Raw genomic sequence first — 12,760 nt, forward strand, 5'->3', positions numbered from 1 at the left:
CTTTACTCTTTACTCTTTACTCTTTACTCTTTACTCTTTACTCTTTACTCTTTACTCTTTACTCTTTACTCTTTACTCTTTACTCTTTACTCTTTACTCTTTACTCTTTACTCTTTACTCTTTACTCTTTACTCTTTACTCTTTACTCTTTACTCTTTACTCTTTACTCTTTACTCTTTACTCTTTACTCTTTACTCTTTACTCTTTACTCTTTACTCTTTACTCTTTACTCTTTACTCTTTACTCTTTACTCTTTACTCTTTACTCTTTACTCTTTACTCTTTACTCTTTACTCTTTACTCTTTACTCTTTACTCTTTACTCTTTACTCTTTACTCTTTACTCTTTACTCTTTACTCTTTACTCTTTACTCTTTACTCTTTACTCTTTACTCTTTACTCTTTACTCTTTACTCTTTACTCTTTACTCTTTACTCTTTACTCTTTACTCTTTACTCTTTACTCTTTACTCTTTACTCTTTACTCTTTACTCTTTACTCTTTACTCTTTACTCTTTACTCTTTACTCTTTACTCTTTACTCTTTACTCTTTACTCTTTACTCTTTACTCTTTACTCTTTACTCTTTACTCTTTACTCTTTACTCTTTACTCTTTACTCTTTACTCTTTACTCTTTACTCTTTACTCTTTACTCTTTACTCTTTACTCTTTACTCTTTACTCTTTACTCTTTACTCTTTACTCTTTACTCTTTACTCTTTACTCTTTACTCTTTACTCTTTACTCTTTACTCTTTACTCTTTACTCTTTACTCTTTACTCTTTACTCTTTACTCTTTACTCTTTACTCTTTACTCTTTACTCTTTACTCTTTACTCTTTACTCTTTACTCTTTACTCTTTACTCTTTACTCTTTACTCTTTACTCTTTACTCTTTACTCTTTACTCTTTACTCTTTACTCTTTACTCTTTACTCTTTACTCTTTACTCTTTACTCTTTACTCTTTACTCTTTACTCTTTACTCTTTACTCTTTACTCTTTACTCTTTACTCTTTACTCTTTACTCTTTACTCTTTACTCTTTACTCTTTACTCTTTACTCTTTACTCTTTACTCTTTACTCTTTACTCTTTACTCTTTACTCTTTACTCTTTACTCTTTACTCTTTACTCTTTACTCTTTACTCTTTACTCTTTACTCTTTACTCTTTACTCTTTACTCTTTACTCTTTACTCTTTACTCTTTACTCTTTACTCTTTACTCTTTACTCTTTACTCTTTACTCTTTACTCTTTACTCTTTACTCTTTACTCTTTACTCTTTACTCTTTACTCTTTACTCTTTACTCTTTACTCTTTACTCTTTACTCTTTACTCTTTACTCTTTACTCTTTACTCTTTACTCTTTACTCTTTACTCTTTACTCTTTACTCTTTACTCTTTACTCTTTACTCTTTACTCTTTACTCTTTACTCTTTACTCTTTACTCTTTACTCTTTACTCTTTACTCTTTACTCTTTACTCTTTACTCTTTACTCTTTACTCTTTACTCTTTACTCTTTACTCTTTACTCTTTACTCTTTACTCTTTACTCTTTACTCTTTACTCTTTACTCTTTACTCTTTACTCTTTACTCTTTACTCTTTACTCTTTACTCTTTACTCTTTACTCTTTACTCTTTACTCTTTACTCTTTACTCTTTACTCTTTACTCTTTACTCTTTACTCTTTACTCTTTACTCTTTACTCTTTACTCTTTACTCTTTACTCTTTACTCTTTACTCTTTACTCTTTACTCTTTACTCTTTACTCTTTACTCTTTACTCTTTACTCTTTACTCTTTACTCTTTACTCTTTACTCTTTACTCTTTACTCTTTACTCTTTACTCTTTACTCTTTACTCTTTACTCTTTACTCTTTACTCTTTACTCTTTACTCTTTACTCTTTACTCTTTACTCTTTACTCTTTACTCTTTACTCTTTACTCTTTACTCTTTACTCTTTACTCTTTACTCTTTACTCTTTACTCTTTACTCTTTACTCTTTACTCTTTACTCTTTACTCTTTACTCTTTACTCTTTACTCTTTACTCTTTACTCTTTACTCTTTACTCTTTACTCTTTACTCTTTACTCTTTACTCTTTACTCTTTACTCTTTACTCTTTACTCTTTACTCTTTACTCTTTACTCTTTACTCTTTACTCTTTACTCTTTACTCTTTACTCTTTACTCTTTACTCTTTACTCTTTACTCTTTACTCTTTACTCTTTACTCTTTACTCTTTACTCTTTACTCTTTACTCTTTACTCTTTACTCTTTACTCTTTACTCTTTACTCTTTACTCTTTACTCTTTACTCTTTACTCTTTACTCTTTACTCTTTACTCTTTACTCTTTACTCTTTACTCTTTACTCTTTACTCTTTACTCTTTACTCTTTACTCTTTACTCTTTACTCTTTACTCTTTACTCTTTACTCTTTACTCTTTACTCTTTACTCTTTACTCTTTACTCTTTACTCTTTACTCTTTACTCTTTACTCTTTACTCTTTACTCTTTACTCTTTACTCTTTACTCTTTACTCTTTACTCTTTACTCTTTACTCTTTACTCTTTACTCTTTACTCTTTACTCTTTACTCTTTACTCTTTACTCTTTACTCTTTACTCTTTACTCTTTACTCTTTACTCTTTACTCTTTACTCTTTACTCTTTACTCTTTACTCTTTACTCTTTACTCTTTACTCTTTACTCTTTACTCTTTACTCTTTACTCTTTACTCTTTACTCTTTACTCTTTACTCTTTACTCTTTACTCTTTACTCTTTACTCTTTACTCTTTACTCTTTACTCTTTACTCTTTACTCTTTACTCTTTACTCTTTACTCTTTACTCTTTACTCTTTACTCTTTACTCTTTACTCTTTACTCTTTACTCTTTACTCTTTACTCTTTACTCTTTACTCTTTACTCTTTACTCTTTACTCTTTACTCTTTACTCTTTACTCTTTACTCTTTACTCTTTACTCTTTACTCTTTACTCTTTACTCTTTACTCTTTACTCTTTACTCTTTACTCTTTACTCTTTACTCTTTACTCTTTACTCTTTACTCTTTACTCTTTACTCTTTACTCTTTACTCTTTACTCTTTACTCTTTACTCTTTACTCTTTACTCTTTACTCTTTACTCTTTACTCTTTACTCTTTACTCTTTACTCTTTACTCTTTACTCTTTACTCTTTACTCTTTACTCTTTACTCTTTACTCTTTACTCTTTACTCTTTACTCTTTACTCTTTACTCTTTACTCTTTACTCTTTACTCTTTACTCTTTACTCTTTACTCTTTACTCTTTACTCTTTACTCTTTACTCTTTACTCTTTACTCTTTACTCTTTACTCTTTACTCTTTACTCTTTACTCTTTACTCTTTACTCTTTACTCTTTACTCTTTACTCTTTACTCTTTACTCTTTACTCTTTACTCTTTACTCTTTACTCTTTACTCTTTACTCTTTACTCTTTACTCTTTACTCTTTACTCTTTACTCTTTACTCTTTACTCTTTACTCTTTACTCTTTACTCTTTACTCTTTACTCTTTACTCTTTACTCTTTACTCTTACTCTTTACTCTTTACTCTTTACTCTTTACTCTTTACTCTTTACTCTTTACTCTTTACTCTTTACTCTTTACTCTTTACTCTTTACTCTTTACTCTTTACTCTTTACTCTTTACTCTTTACTCTTTACTCTTTACTCTTTACTCTTTACTCTTTACTCTTTACTCTTTACTCTTTACTCTTTACTCTTTACTCTTTACTCTTTACTCTTTACTCTTTACTCTTTACTCTTTACTCTTTACTCTTTACTCTTTACTCTTTACTCTTTACTCTTTACTCTTTACTCTTTACTCTTTACTCTTTACTCTTTACTCTTTACTCTTTACTCTTTACTCTTTACTCTTTACTCTTTACTCTTTACTCTTTACTCTTTACTCTTTACTCTTTACTCTTTACTCTTTACTCTTTACTCTTTACTCTTTACTCTTTACTCTTTACTCTTTACTCTTTACTCTTTACTCTTTACTCTTTACTCTTTACTCTTTACTCTTTACTCTTTACTCTTTACTCTTTACTCTTTACTCTTTACTCTTTACTCTTTACTCTTTACTCTTTACTCTTTACTCTTTACTCTTTACTCTTTACTCTTTACTCTTTACTCTTTACTCTTTACTCTTTACTCTTTACTCTTTACTCTTTACTCTTTACTCTTTACTCTTTACTCTTTACTCTTTACTCTTTACTCTTTACTCTTTACTCTTTACTCTTTACTCTTTACTCTTTACTCTTTACTCTTTACTCTTTACTCTTTACTCTTTACTCTTTACTCTTTACTCTTTACTCTTTACTCTTTACTCTTTACTCTTTACTCTTTACTCTTTACTCTTTACTCTTTACTCTTTACTCTTTACTCTTTACTCTTTACTCTTTACTCTTTACTCTTTACTCTTTACTCTTTACTCTTTACTCTTTACTCTTTACTCTTTACTCTTTACTCTTTACTCTTTACTCTTTACTCTTTACTCTTTACTCTTTACTCTTTACTCTTTACTCTTTACTCTTTACTCTTTACTCTTTACTCTTTACTCTTTACTCTTTACTCTTTACTCTTTACTCTTTACTCTTTACTCTTTACTCTTTACTCTTTACTCTTTACTCTTTACTCTTTACTCTTTACTCTTTACTCTTTACTCTTTACTCTTTACTCTTTACTCTTTACTCTTTACTCTTTACTCTTTACTCTTTACTCTTTACTCTTTACTCTTTACTCTTTACTCTTTACTCTTTACTCTTTACTCTTTACTCTTTACTCTTTACTCTTTACTCTTTACTCTTTACTCTTTACTCTTTACTCTTTACTCTTTATTACTCTTTACTCTTTACTCTTTACTCTTTACTCTTTACTCTTTACTCTTTACTCTTTACTCTTTACTCTTTACTCTTTACTCTTTACTCTTTACTCTTTACTCTTTACTCTTTACTCTTTACTCTTTACTCTTTACTCTTTACTCTTTACTCTTTACTCTTTACTCTTTACTCTTTACTCTTTACTCTTTACTCTTTACTCTTTACTCTTTACTCTTTACTCTTTACTCTTTACTCTTTACTCTTTACTCTTTACTCTTTACTCTTTACTCTTTACTCTTTACTCTTTACTCTTTACTCTTTACTCTTTACTCTTTACTCTTTACTCTTTACTCTTTACTCTTTACTCTTTACTCTTTACTCTTTACTCTTTACTCTTTACTCTTTACTCTTTACTCTTTACTCTTTACTCTTTACTCTTTACTCTTTACTCTTTACTCTTTACTCTTTACTCTTTACTCTTTACTCTTTACTCTTTACTCTTTACTCTTTACTCTTTACTCTTTACTCTTTACTCTTTACTCTTTACTCTTTACTCTTTACTCTTTACTCTTTACTCTTTACTCTTTACTCTTTACTCTTTACTCTTTACTCTTTACTCTTTACTCTTTACTCTTTACTCTTTACTCTTTACTCTTTACTCTTTACTCTTTACTCTTTACTCTTTACTCTTTACTCTTTACTCTTTACTCTTTACTCTTTACTCTTTACTCTTTACTCTTTACTCTTTACTCTTTACTCTTTACTCTTTACTCTTTACTCTTTACTCTTTACTCTTTACTCTTTACTCTTTACTCTTTACTCTTTACTCTTTACTCTTTACTCTTTACTCTTTACTCTTTACTCTTTACTCTTTACTCTTTACTCTTTACTCTTTACTCTTTACTCTTTACTCTTTACTCTTTACTCTTTACTCTTTACTCTTTACTCTTTACTCTTTAGTCTTTACTCTTTACTCTTTACTCTTTACTCTTTACTCTTTACTCTTTACTCTTTAGTCTTTACTCTTTACTCTTTACTCTTTACTCTTTACTCTTTACTCTTTACTCTTTACTCTTTACTCTTTACTCTTTACTCTTTACTCTTTACTCTTTACTCTTTACTCTTTACTCTTTACTCTTTACTCTTTACTCTTTACTCTTTACTCTTTACTCTTTACTCTTTACTCTTTATTATGTTATTGTTCACTAATATGTTACACTTTATGTTCGATTTTTCATTTTGTATTCTTCCTTTTTCACCACTTACTCTTCATTCTTCATCTTGAAATCTATTACTCATGTTTCACTGTGTATTTTTCCTTCCGTACTGTACTCTCTCAATCTTATCTCTTCATTCTCTACTCTACTCTTATCATTCTTTTATTCTTCACTGTTCACTCTTCATTTTCAGCTTTTCTAGCTTCACACCCCACGCAACACTCCCTTCTCTTCTTATTAGAATCTTCACTCTACGCAACTGTTCTCATTTTCCCTTTCTATCAAAGTTAATTTTTACTTACTTTTAATTTAATTTAAATTTAATTTCAACCATGAGTGGGCTAGTAAATCCTTACAGAGTTTTCATCAATACAACGAACAAACCAATATTTCGAACCAAACCAGTACCATGCGTTCGAGAGCATGGAAAGCAAGCTACAAGCATAAAAATGACACATCGGTTCAACAAAGTCAGCCCAATGTTTTCTTATTCGTGTAGGGTTATTAGTTGAAATTTTGTAGATGAAATATTTGATTTGGCAAGCGATCTGCACTAGCATCCTCCTGTCAACAAGAAAACTGAAACCCGAAAGTTAAAATAGCTTTCCTCCAGTTGTAAAAAATTTACCGTATTTTCAGTGTGACTAAACTAAAAATATTTAAGTGAAGGGTTTCAACGGATTTCAAAAATTCTGAAGAAATTGAGAAATTCTGCTAATTTAAATGGAACGTCCGTCAACTATAGAGAATTCATCGCTTTTTAGCATATTATGAATAGTTTGATTGATACTTAATTGAATAACCCGTTGAATAACCAATAAAAAAAATTTTTGGGCTAAATAATATGACCAACGGTCAATTTATAATACATAAACATTCGAAAATAAATGCATTGAACACATCACCTAAAGTTATTCATATACAATGGTGGACGTGGACGTAGTCCAATCCTTATGTTATCGCCTCTAATATTCATCCCAAGTGAACTAGTAAACTTCCAAAAGGAAAACAAATTATGGTAATTAGTTTGAAAACAAAATAGTGCAGATAACTTCTTCACTGCTTTGCACCCGGCTCTTTCTGGAAAAAGGTAATCTCTGAAGTAGCCTATTTTGAAACAGGTACCTAATCGAACCTCTGCAGCGAAAATTTCATGAGCAAGCTAAAGTCGAGGCTTAGAACAATGTTACTATATGCAAATAAAATTTAAAAAGGACCCATGGCTGGTAGTTACTTTTTCGGAAAAAATACTAAATATTTCGTTTAAAAAGCAATGTTGGTAAATATGAACAAACTATATTTCAAAAGTTTCGTGTTCCACAATTATCTTGATTATTTTCATTATTTGTAGCCACTAAATAAAAAAAATCTGACAAGACATAAATGCAAACTATACGAGTGAAGAACGAATCGATGATAACCTAATACGGTTAACGCACAGACACTCACATACACCACACAATTAACCCGGTGAAAATCCCCACTCACCAATCGCTTCAGCACGTGATCCGGCACGTTCCGCGAGCTATTGCAGATGGCGTGGGCCGACGAGTGGGAGAAGATGACGGGCGCCTTGGAGGTGGCCAACGCGTCCAGCATCGTTGGGACCGATACGTGGGACAGATCCACGATCATCCCGAGCCGGTTCATCTCAGTGACCACCAGCGTGCCGAAGTGCGACAGGCCCCCGATGTGGGGAACCCGTCCCGGTTCATCAACTTTGCAGCAATCGGCCCACGGTGTGTTGCAGGTGTGCGTCAGGGTGAGATACCGGGCACCGAGCTGGTAGAATGTCCGCAGCACACCCAAACTGGTTCCGATCGAGTGGCCACCCTCGATTCCGATTAGACTGGCCAGCTTGCCGGACCGGTGGCTCTCCGCGATGCCTGCCGGAGAATGGCGGCACGATAAGGATAAGTTGTTGAGATTTGGAAAATTTAATTAAATTTTTGATTACTTACCGTCGGCTGTCGTCACCAGAGCCATGTGCTGCGGGTAAAGATTCACTAATCTGCGTATTAAGTCTATCTGTTCTAACGTTAGCTGCACGGCGTCCAGGTGCTGCGAGGAGCAGGGCGCATATGCTGACCAGAACTGAAACGATAGAAGCATATCCGATGGTCAAATGATAATTTTAAGCAATCGCACAATGGGTGGCTCCTTGGAAATCACGAACAGGTCGTAAATCTTGCAGCAAACACCAGCAAACCATTTGTTGCTGACTTTTTGCTCCGTAGAAAATAGCCGAGATGATGATGGAGTGATTTACGCAACGCGCCTGTGTTTACTGAGACTGTGAGTAGATAACTGCTGGCGAATGTCCCCAGGAGGTAAACCGGCGAATAACGGCTGTCTCCTCTGGGTGGGAAAAGCCGCTCTGAGAGGTTCATAAAATAAATAATGTCGGCAATAACAAAGTAGCTCATTGCGAAGCTGTTTTTCTTGGTCACTTCAACTTACGAGGATAGACGAATCTCTGCTGGATACGGTTTCGAAGTAGGGAGATTTTATGGCAATACCTCTTCTAGTATTTGCGAACAACATAGAGCGGCAATCGACACGTCGAGAAATTATAAGTGACCTTTTCACGAGTTAACAGATCTATCACTGCTCAGAAAAAAAAGTTCTTTTGATTCAACTCAGTGAAATTGACCGCAACCCAAACACACCGTTTATCATAACAACAATGGCATAGCATTTAATAAAAGAAGCTCGGTCGCGTCGGTCTGTAGCAAATGGATTTCATTATCTACTGACATGACCGTAGCCTAGGATTTGAAGGTCGATCGAACCACTCCACTAATGAAGATGAAACGCTACTGGAGAGATTTTCTGCGCATGGAATCATCTTTTCACGAAAAAAGAAACTATACCTCGAGGTCAAAGGGGAAAAAGGGAACACGAAATAAGAATGTGTGTGGATTAGAGCCATGCTGGTGAAATATTTATTGGGTTTTTTGCTTTTTTCGTCTGCAATATTTTCATAACCAGAGGATTTGGGACTTATCTTGATAATAAGATGAAACGATGGTACAGAAAAGAGAGTATGATTCGAAAATACTACTGACATACATAATGGCTGCTTCGTTTTCCGATAACTGTTTTGACATATTTCTAAACTTTCAATTTTAAAAATTTCAGGAGTTGAATATTTTTTCTACAATTTGATTTGGTCATAAGTCACTAGAAGCTAGTTTTCAAAAAAATGTGTCACTACTCGTGTTGATGTGCTACGATATTGATGCAACTATCAGCGTACATGTTGGTAAACTGGAGTTATTCGTAGTAACGTTACTTAAGTTCGACTCCTGCTAGTAGAAGACAAAAGATTAGTCCGCAAAATTTTAAGCCTGTTTCTTATTATGCTATATTTCACCCTAAGGAGGAAAATTTGGTAAAAACCAAAATTTCTCACTAGGGTGAAAATTTGTTGGTAAGAACCAGTCTTTGTACAGGAGGGCACAAATCCTTATTTCATACTATGTTGCGTTTCGGCTTCGCCTCTTCAGAAACCGACACTAACGTATTGTCGGAATAGATTAGCGCCGGCTTGACGCAAATCCCTTAAAACTAAAACACACTATGTGTTTCAATCAAACGACTGATCAAACGTGATGTCCCGTTCGAGCAAAAGTTCTGTTTATGCCGATGAGACACAAGTGAAGCCGAAACTTGTCTTGGCTTAGCAGGCCTATGCGAAAGCACTATGCTATATTTCACCCTAAGGAGGAAAATTTGGTAAAAACCAAAATTTCTCACTAGGGTGAAAATTTGTTGGTAAGAACCGTCAAGCCGGCGCTAATCTATTCCGACAATACGTTAGTGTCGGTTTCTGAAGAGGCGAAGCCGAAACGCAACATAGTATGAAATAAGGATTTGTGCCCTCCTGTACAAAGACTGGTTCTTACCAACAAATTTTCACCCTAGTGAGAAATTTTGGTTTTTACCAAATTTTCCTCCTTAGGGTGAAATATAGCATAGTGCTTTCGCATAGGCCTGCTAAGCCAAGACAAGTTTCGGCTTCACTTGTGTCTCATCGGCATAAACAGAACTTCTGCTCGAACGGGACATCACGTTTGATCAGTCGTTTGATTGAAACACATAGTGTGTTTTAGTTTTAAGGGATTTGCGTCAAGCCGGCGCTAATCTATTCCGACAATACGTTAGTGTCGGTTTCTGAAGAGGCGAAGCCGAAACGCAACATAGTATGAAATCTGTTTCTTATTTTTAATTCGTTTATTTAACACGTGCCAAATAAACGAATTAAAAATAGGAATAAGTAATCAATACCTAATTCGATATCGTTAAAAAGTAAAAAAGAAGGTAAGTTGAAACAAAAAATGATTCATATATGGAAAGTGGGGTAAAACGGGTCTTGGAAATTAGTCCGAAGAAATACGTCGAATTTCAAAATCTCGCTAACTTAACGAAATTCAGTTTATTTTGATTTGTCTGGAAGGGTTTAGTGATGTGTTGGAAATGTATAATCGGGACATTTAAAGATATTTCTGTTTTACCTTGAAAAAATGACAATTTTAGATACGTTATAGCTTTATGCAACAAACCAATTGGGAATAGATTTGTTTGGATAACTTTTGCGGTAAATCTAGAGCAGTCTCGTGATATTAACTTTTGAAGTCTTGAAATTCAGGCCATATTGCACATTTCAGTTCTATATTTCATTGAAAAAACGGAGGTATAGTATGATCGAAAAACTTCCTGTTGAGAAACGCATTAGTGCACATAGTTGGTCGGCACTAAGTCAGACTGGACTAAATCGCAAAACATCAAAAAATGAGTTAATTATAATACTGGATAAAGAATTTCTTCAACTACATTCGACTTTTACCAGATTTTAAATATGAAGCAATAAACAGGAATATATGGCAAACATTATTTTCCAATTATAAATCTAAAGGATGCTGCAATTCAAACTTTAAACACGTTTTTCTCGAAATCAATACATTGTCACTTGGGCTGTTCTGACCTAACATTGACCAGTTGATGTAGTCTGTTTTAGGGTGACTCATATAGTAGTGATTCCTTGTTTCGGAGTTTTTGTATCCAAGCTTAAAGATATATTTAGTGGAGCAGCATGTTAGAACAGTACAACCCCAGCATCTTAGTGGATAATGAACCTTTTTAGTCCCAAGTGTTTTCAATCTTAATTTGAAAGTAATTTTTTGCAAAACACCCTAAGTTTCTCGGTTAGATGACCAAAAAAACCGGTCATAAATTCATGGAAAAAATCACGATTTCGCGAACTGAACGATTTATCAACTGAAGCTACTAATTTCTTTGAAGAATGCATAATAAACCACGTATTCACAAAATTTTTTCTGTTTCCAAAAAAACTAGTTTACACCAGCAATACACATATCGTAACATTCGAAAGTTTGGTTGGGTTCCCGATCAGAATGAAATAACAAGTCTATAACAAAATGCAATTTTCGTAACAAATTGTGTTATAAATTAGGTCTCGTTAGTAGTTAAAATAACAGAAAATTATAACAAGTGACAACGCAAGATATGTTTTTGAAATATTTTTGTTATGTGTTTCTGATCGGGTTACTAGTATTGTTTCCTGGACATGTTTAGGTTTTGCTATGAATATTGTTCATAATAAGTAAGAACTATTTCCACTAAAGAGCCGATAGTTAACCAGTGGTCATGATTTTAGGAGCTTAGTTGTGATGTACGTAATTTCTCATCACGTAACGGTGATATTTTTTCATTAACTTACTATCGCATTTTTATGGTAGAGAAACGTGATTTATGTTTACGATTTTAGAACCTTAGTTACAATTTTCGTTTTCTATTCACAATGTTGTTTTAGCCACAAAATTAGTATCGGATTTTTCTTGATCCAACCAACAATTTGTTAGTGTTGAAAGTATCACAAAATTGAATTTAAGGGTGTACAATATTTTTCAAATATTGCTTTATGTGACATTTGATAAGACGTGCAACCTATGCTAGGTCACTCGAAAAGTACAAAATAACAGCACCGTGTTATAAATAGTTCTTTGACGAGAAATTTTCAGGAGTTGTTGGGTGTTTAATGCAGTGAACAGAGGTTCTAGGCAAAACTTCGTCGCTTCGGTTTAAATGTAAATTGTTGTTTGTAGTTTTGTTACGGTGAGCTTGTTTTTTATATTAAAACATATTAAAAATGACATTCCAGTCAACAGCAGCTAGCCGCAATTCATGAACAGCAGCTAGCCGTAAATCATCCACATACAGAATAAAAACACAGTCACTAACACTATCCCGATTGCCGATACGCCAACCCAACAACTCACAACCATCAGCTTCCGGCCAGCCTAGAATTCTTAAGATACCAAACGGCGGCCCCAACCAGGGATAATCCCTGTTTGACCGGTTCCTCCCTTGGCCATTACTGGAATGGGTGTTTCGCAAGACTGCTCACATTCATTGATGCAACAAAAAGCAAGCAGCAAACCCAGTACTACAGCATCAACTCCTGTTTCGGTAGGCAAATGGAACTATATTCTTGCAGCAGTTCTTTTGAATCAGCTCAAACTGAAAAAATATTTAATGTTTTTTTATATAAGTATTTAGAACATTATTCGCGGATACCCTAAACTTACAAAGTTTAGTTCCTTTTTATGACGAACAACGTGTTAGAGCCCTCAAAACTTCTGCCTACGCTTTCTATTCAATAAGTAAGG

The 12,760-nt window shown here is 33.4% G+C and overlaps 1 protein-coding gene across 2 annotated transcripts in view; it reads right to left on the reverse strand.

Moving 5' to 3' along the window:
• Window positions 1–12,760, reverse strand: part of LOC131685092 (dipeptidase 1) — a 789,457-nt gene that overhangs the window by 47,527 nt on the left and 729,170 nt on the right. For both annotated transcript variants that reach the window (XM_058968531.1, XM_058968530.1), the window contains 2 exons: window positions 8,030–8,162; window positions 7,557–7,954 (listed from right to left, as the gene is read on the reverse strand). In XM_058968531.1, the coding sequence (XP_058824514.1) occupies window positions 7,557–7,954; window positions 8,030–8,162 (531 nt within the window). The remainder of the gene's footprint in view (window positions 1–7,556; window positions 7,955–8,029; window positions 8,163–12,760) is intronic.

This window comes from Topomyia yanbarensis, chromosome 2 (assembly GCF_030247195.1).
Source record: "Topomyia yanbarensis strain Yona2022 chromosome 2, ASM3024719v1, whole genome shotgun sequence".
NCBI lineage: Eukaryota > Metazoa > Arthropoda > Insecta > Diptera > Culicidae > Topomyia > Topomyia yanbarensis.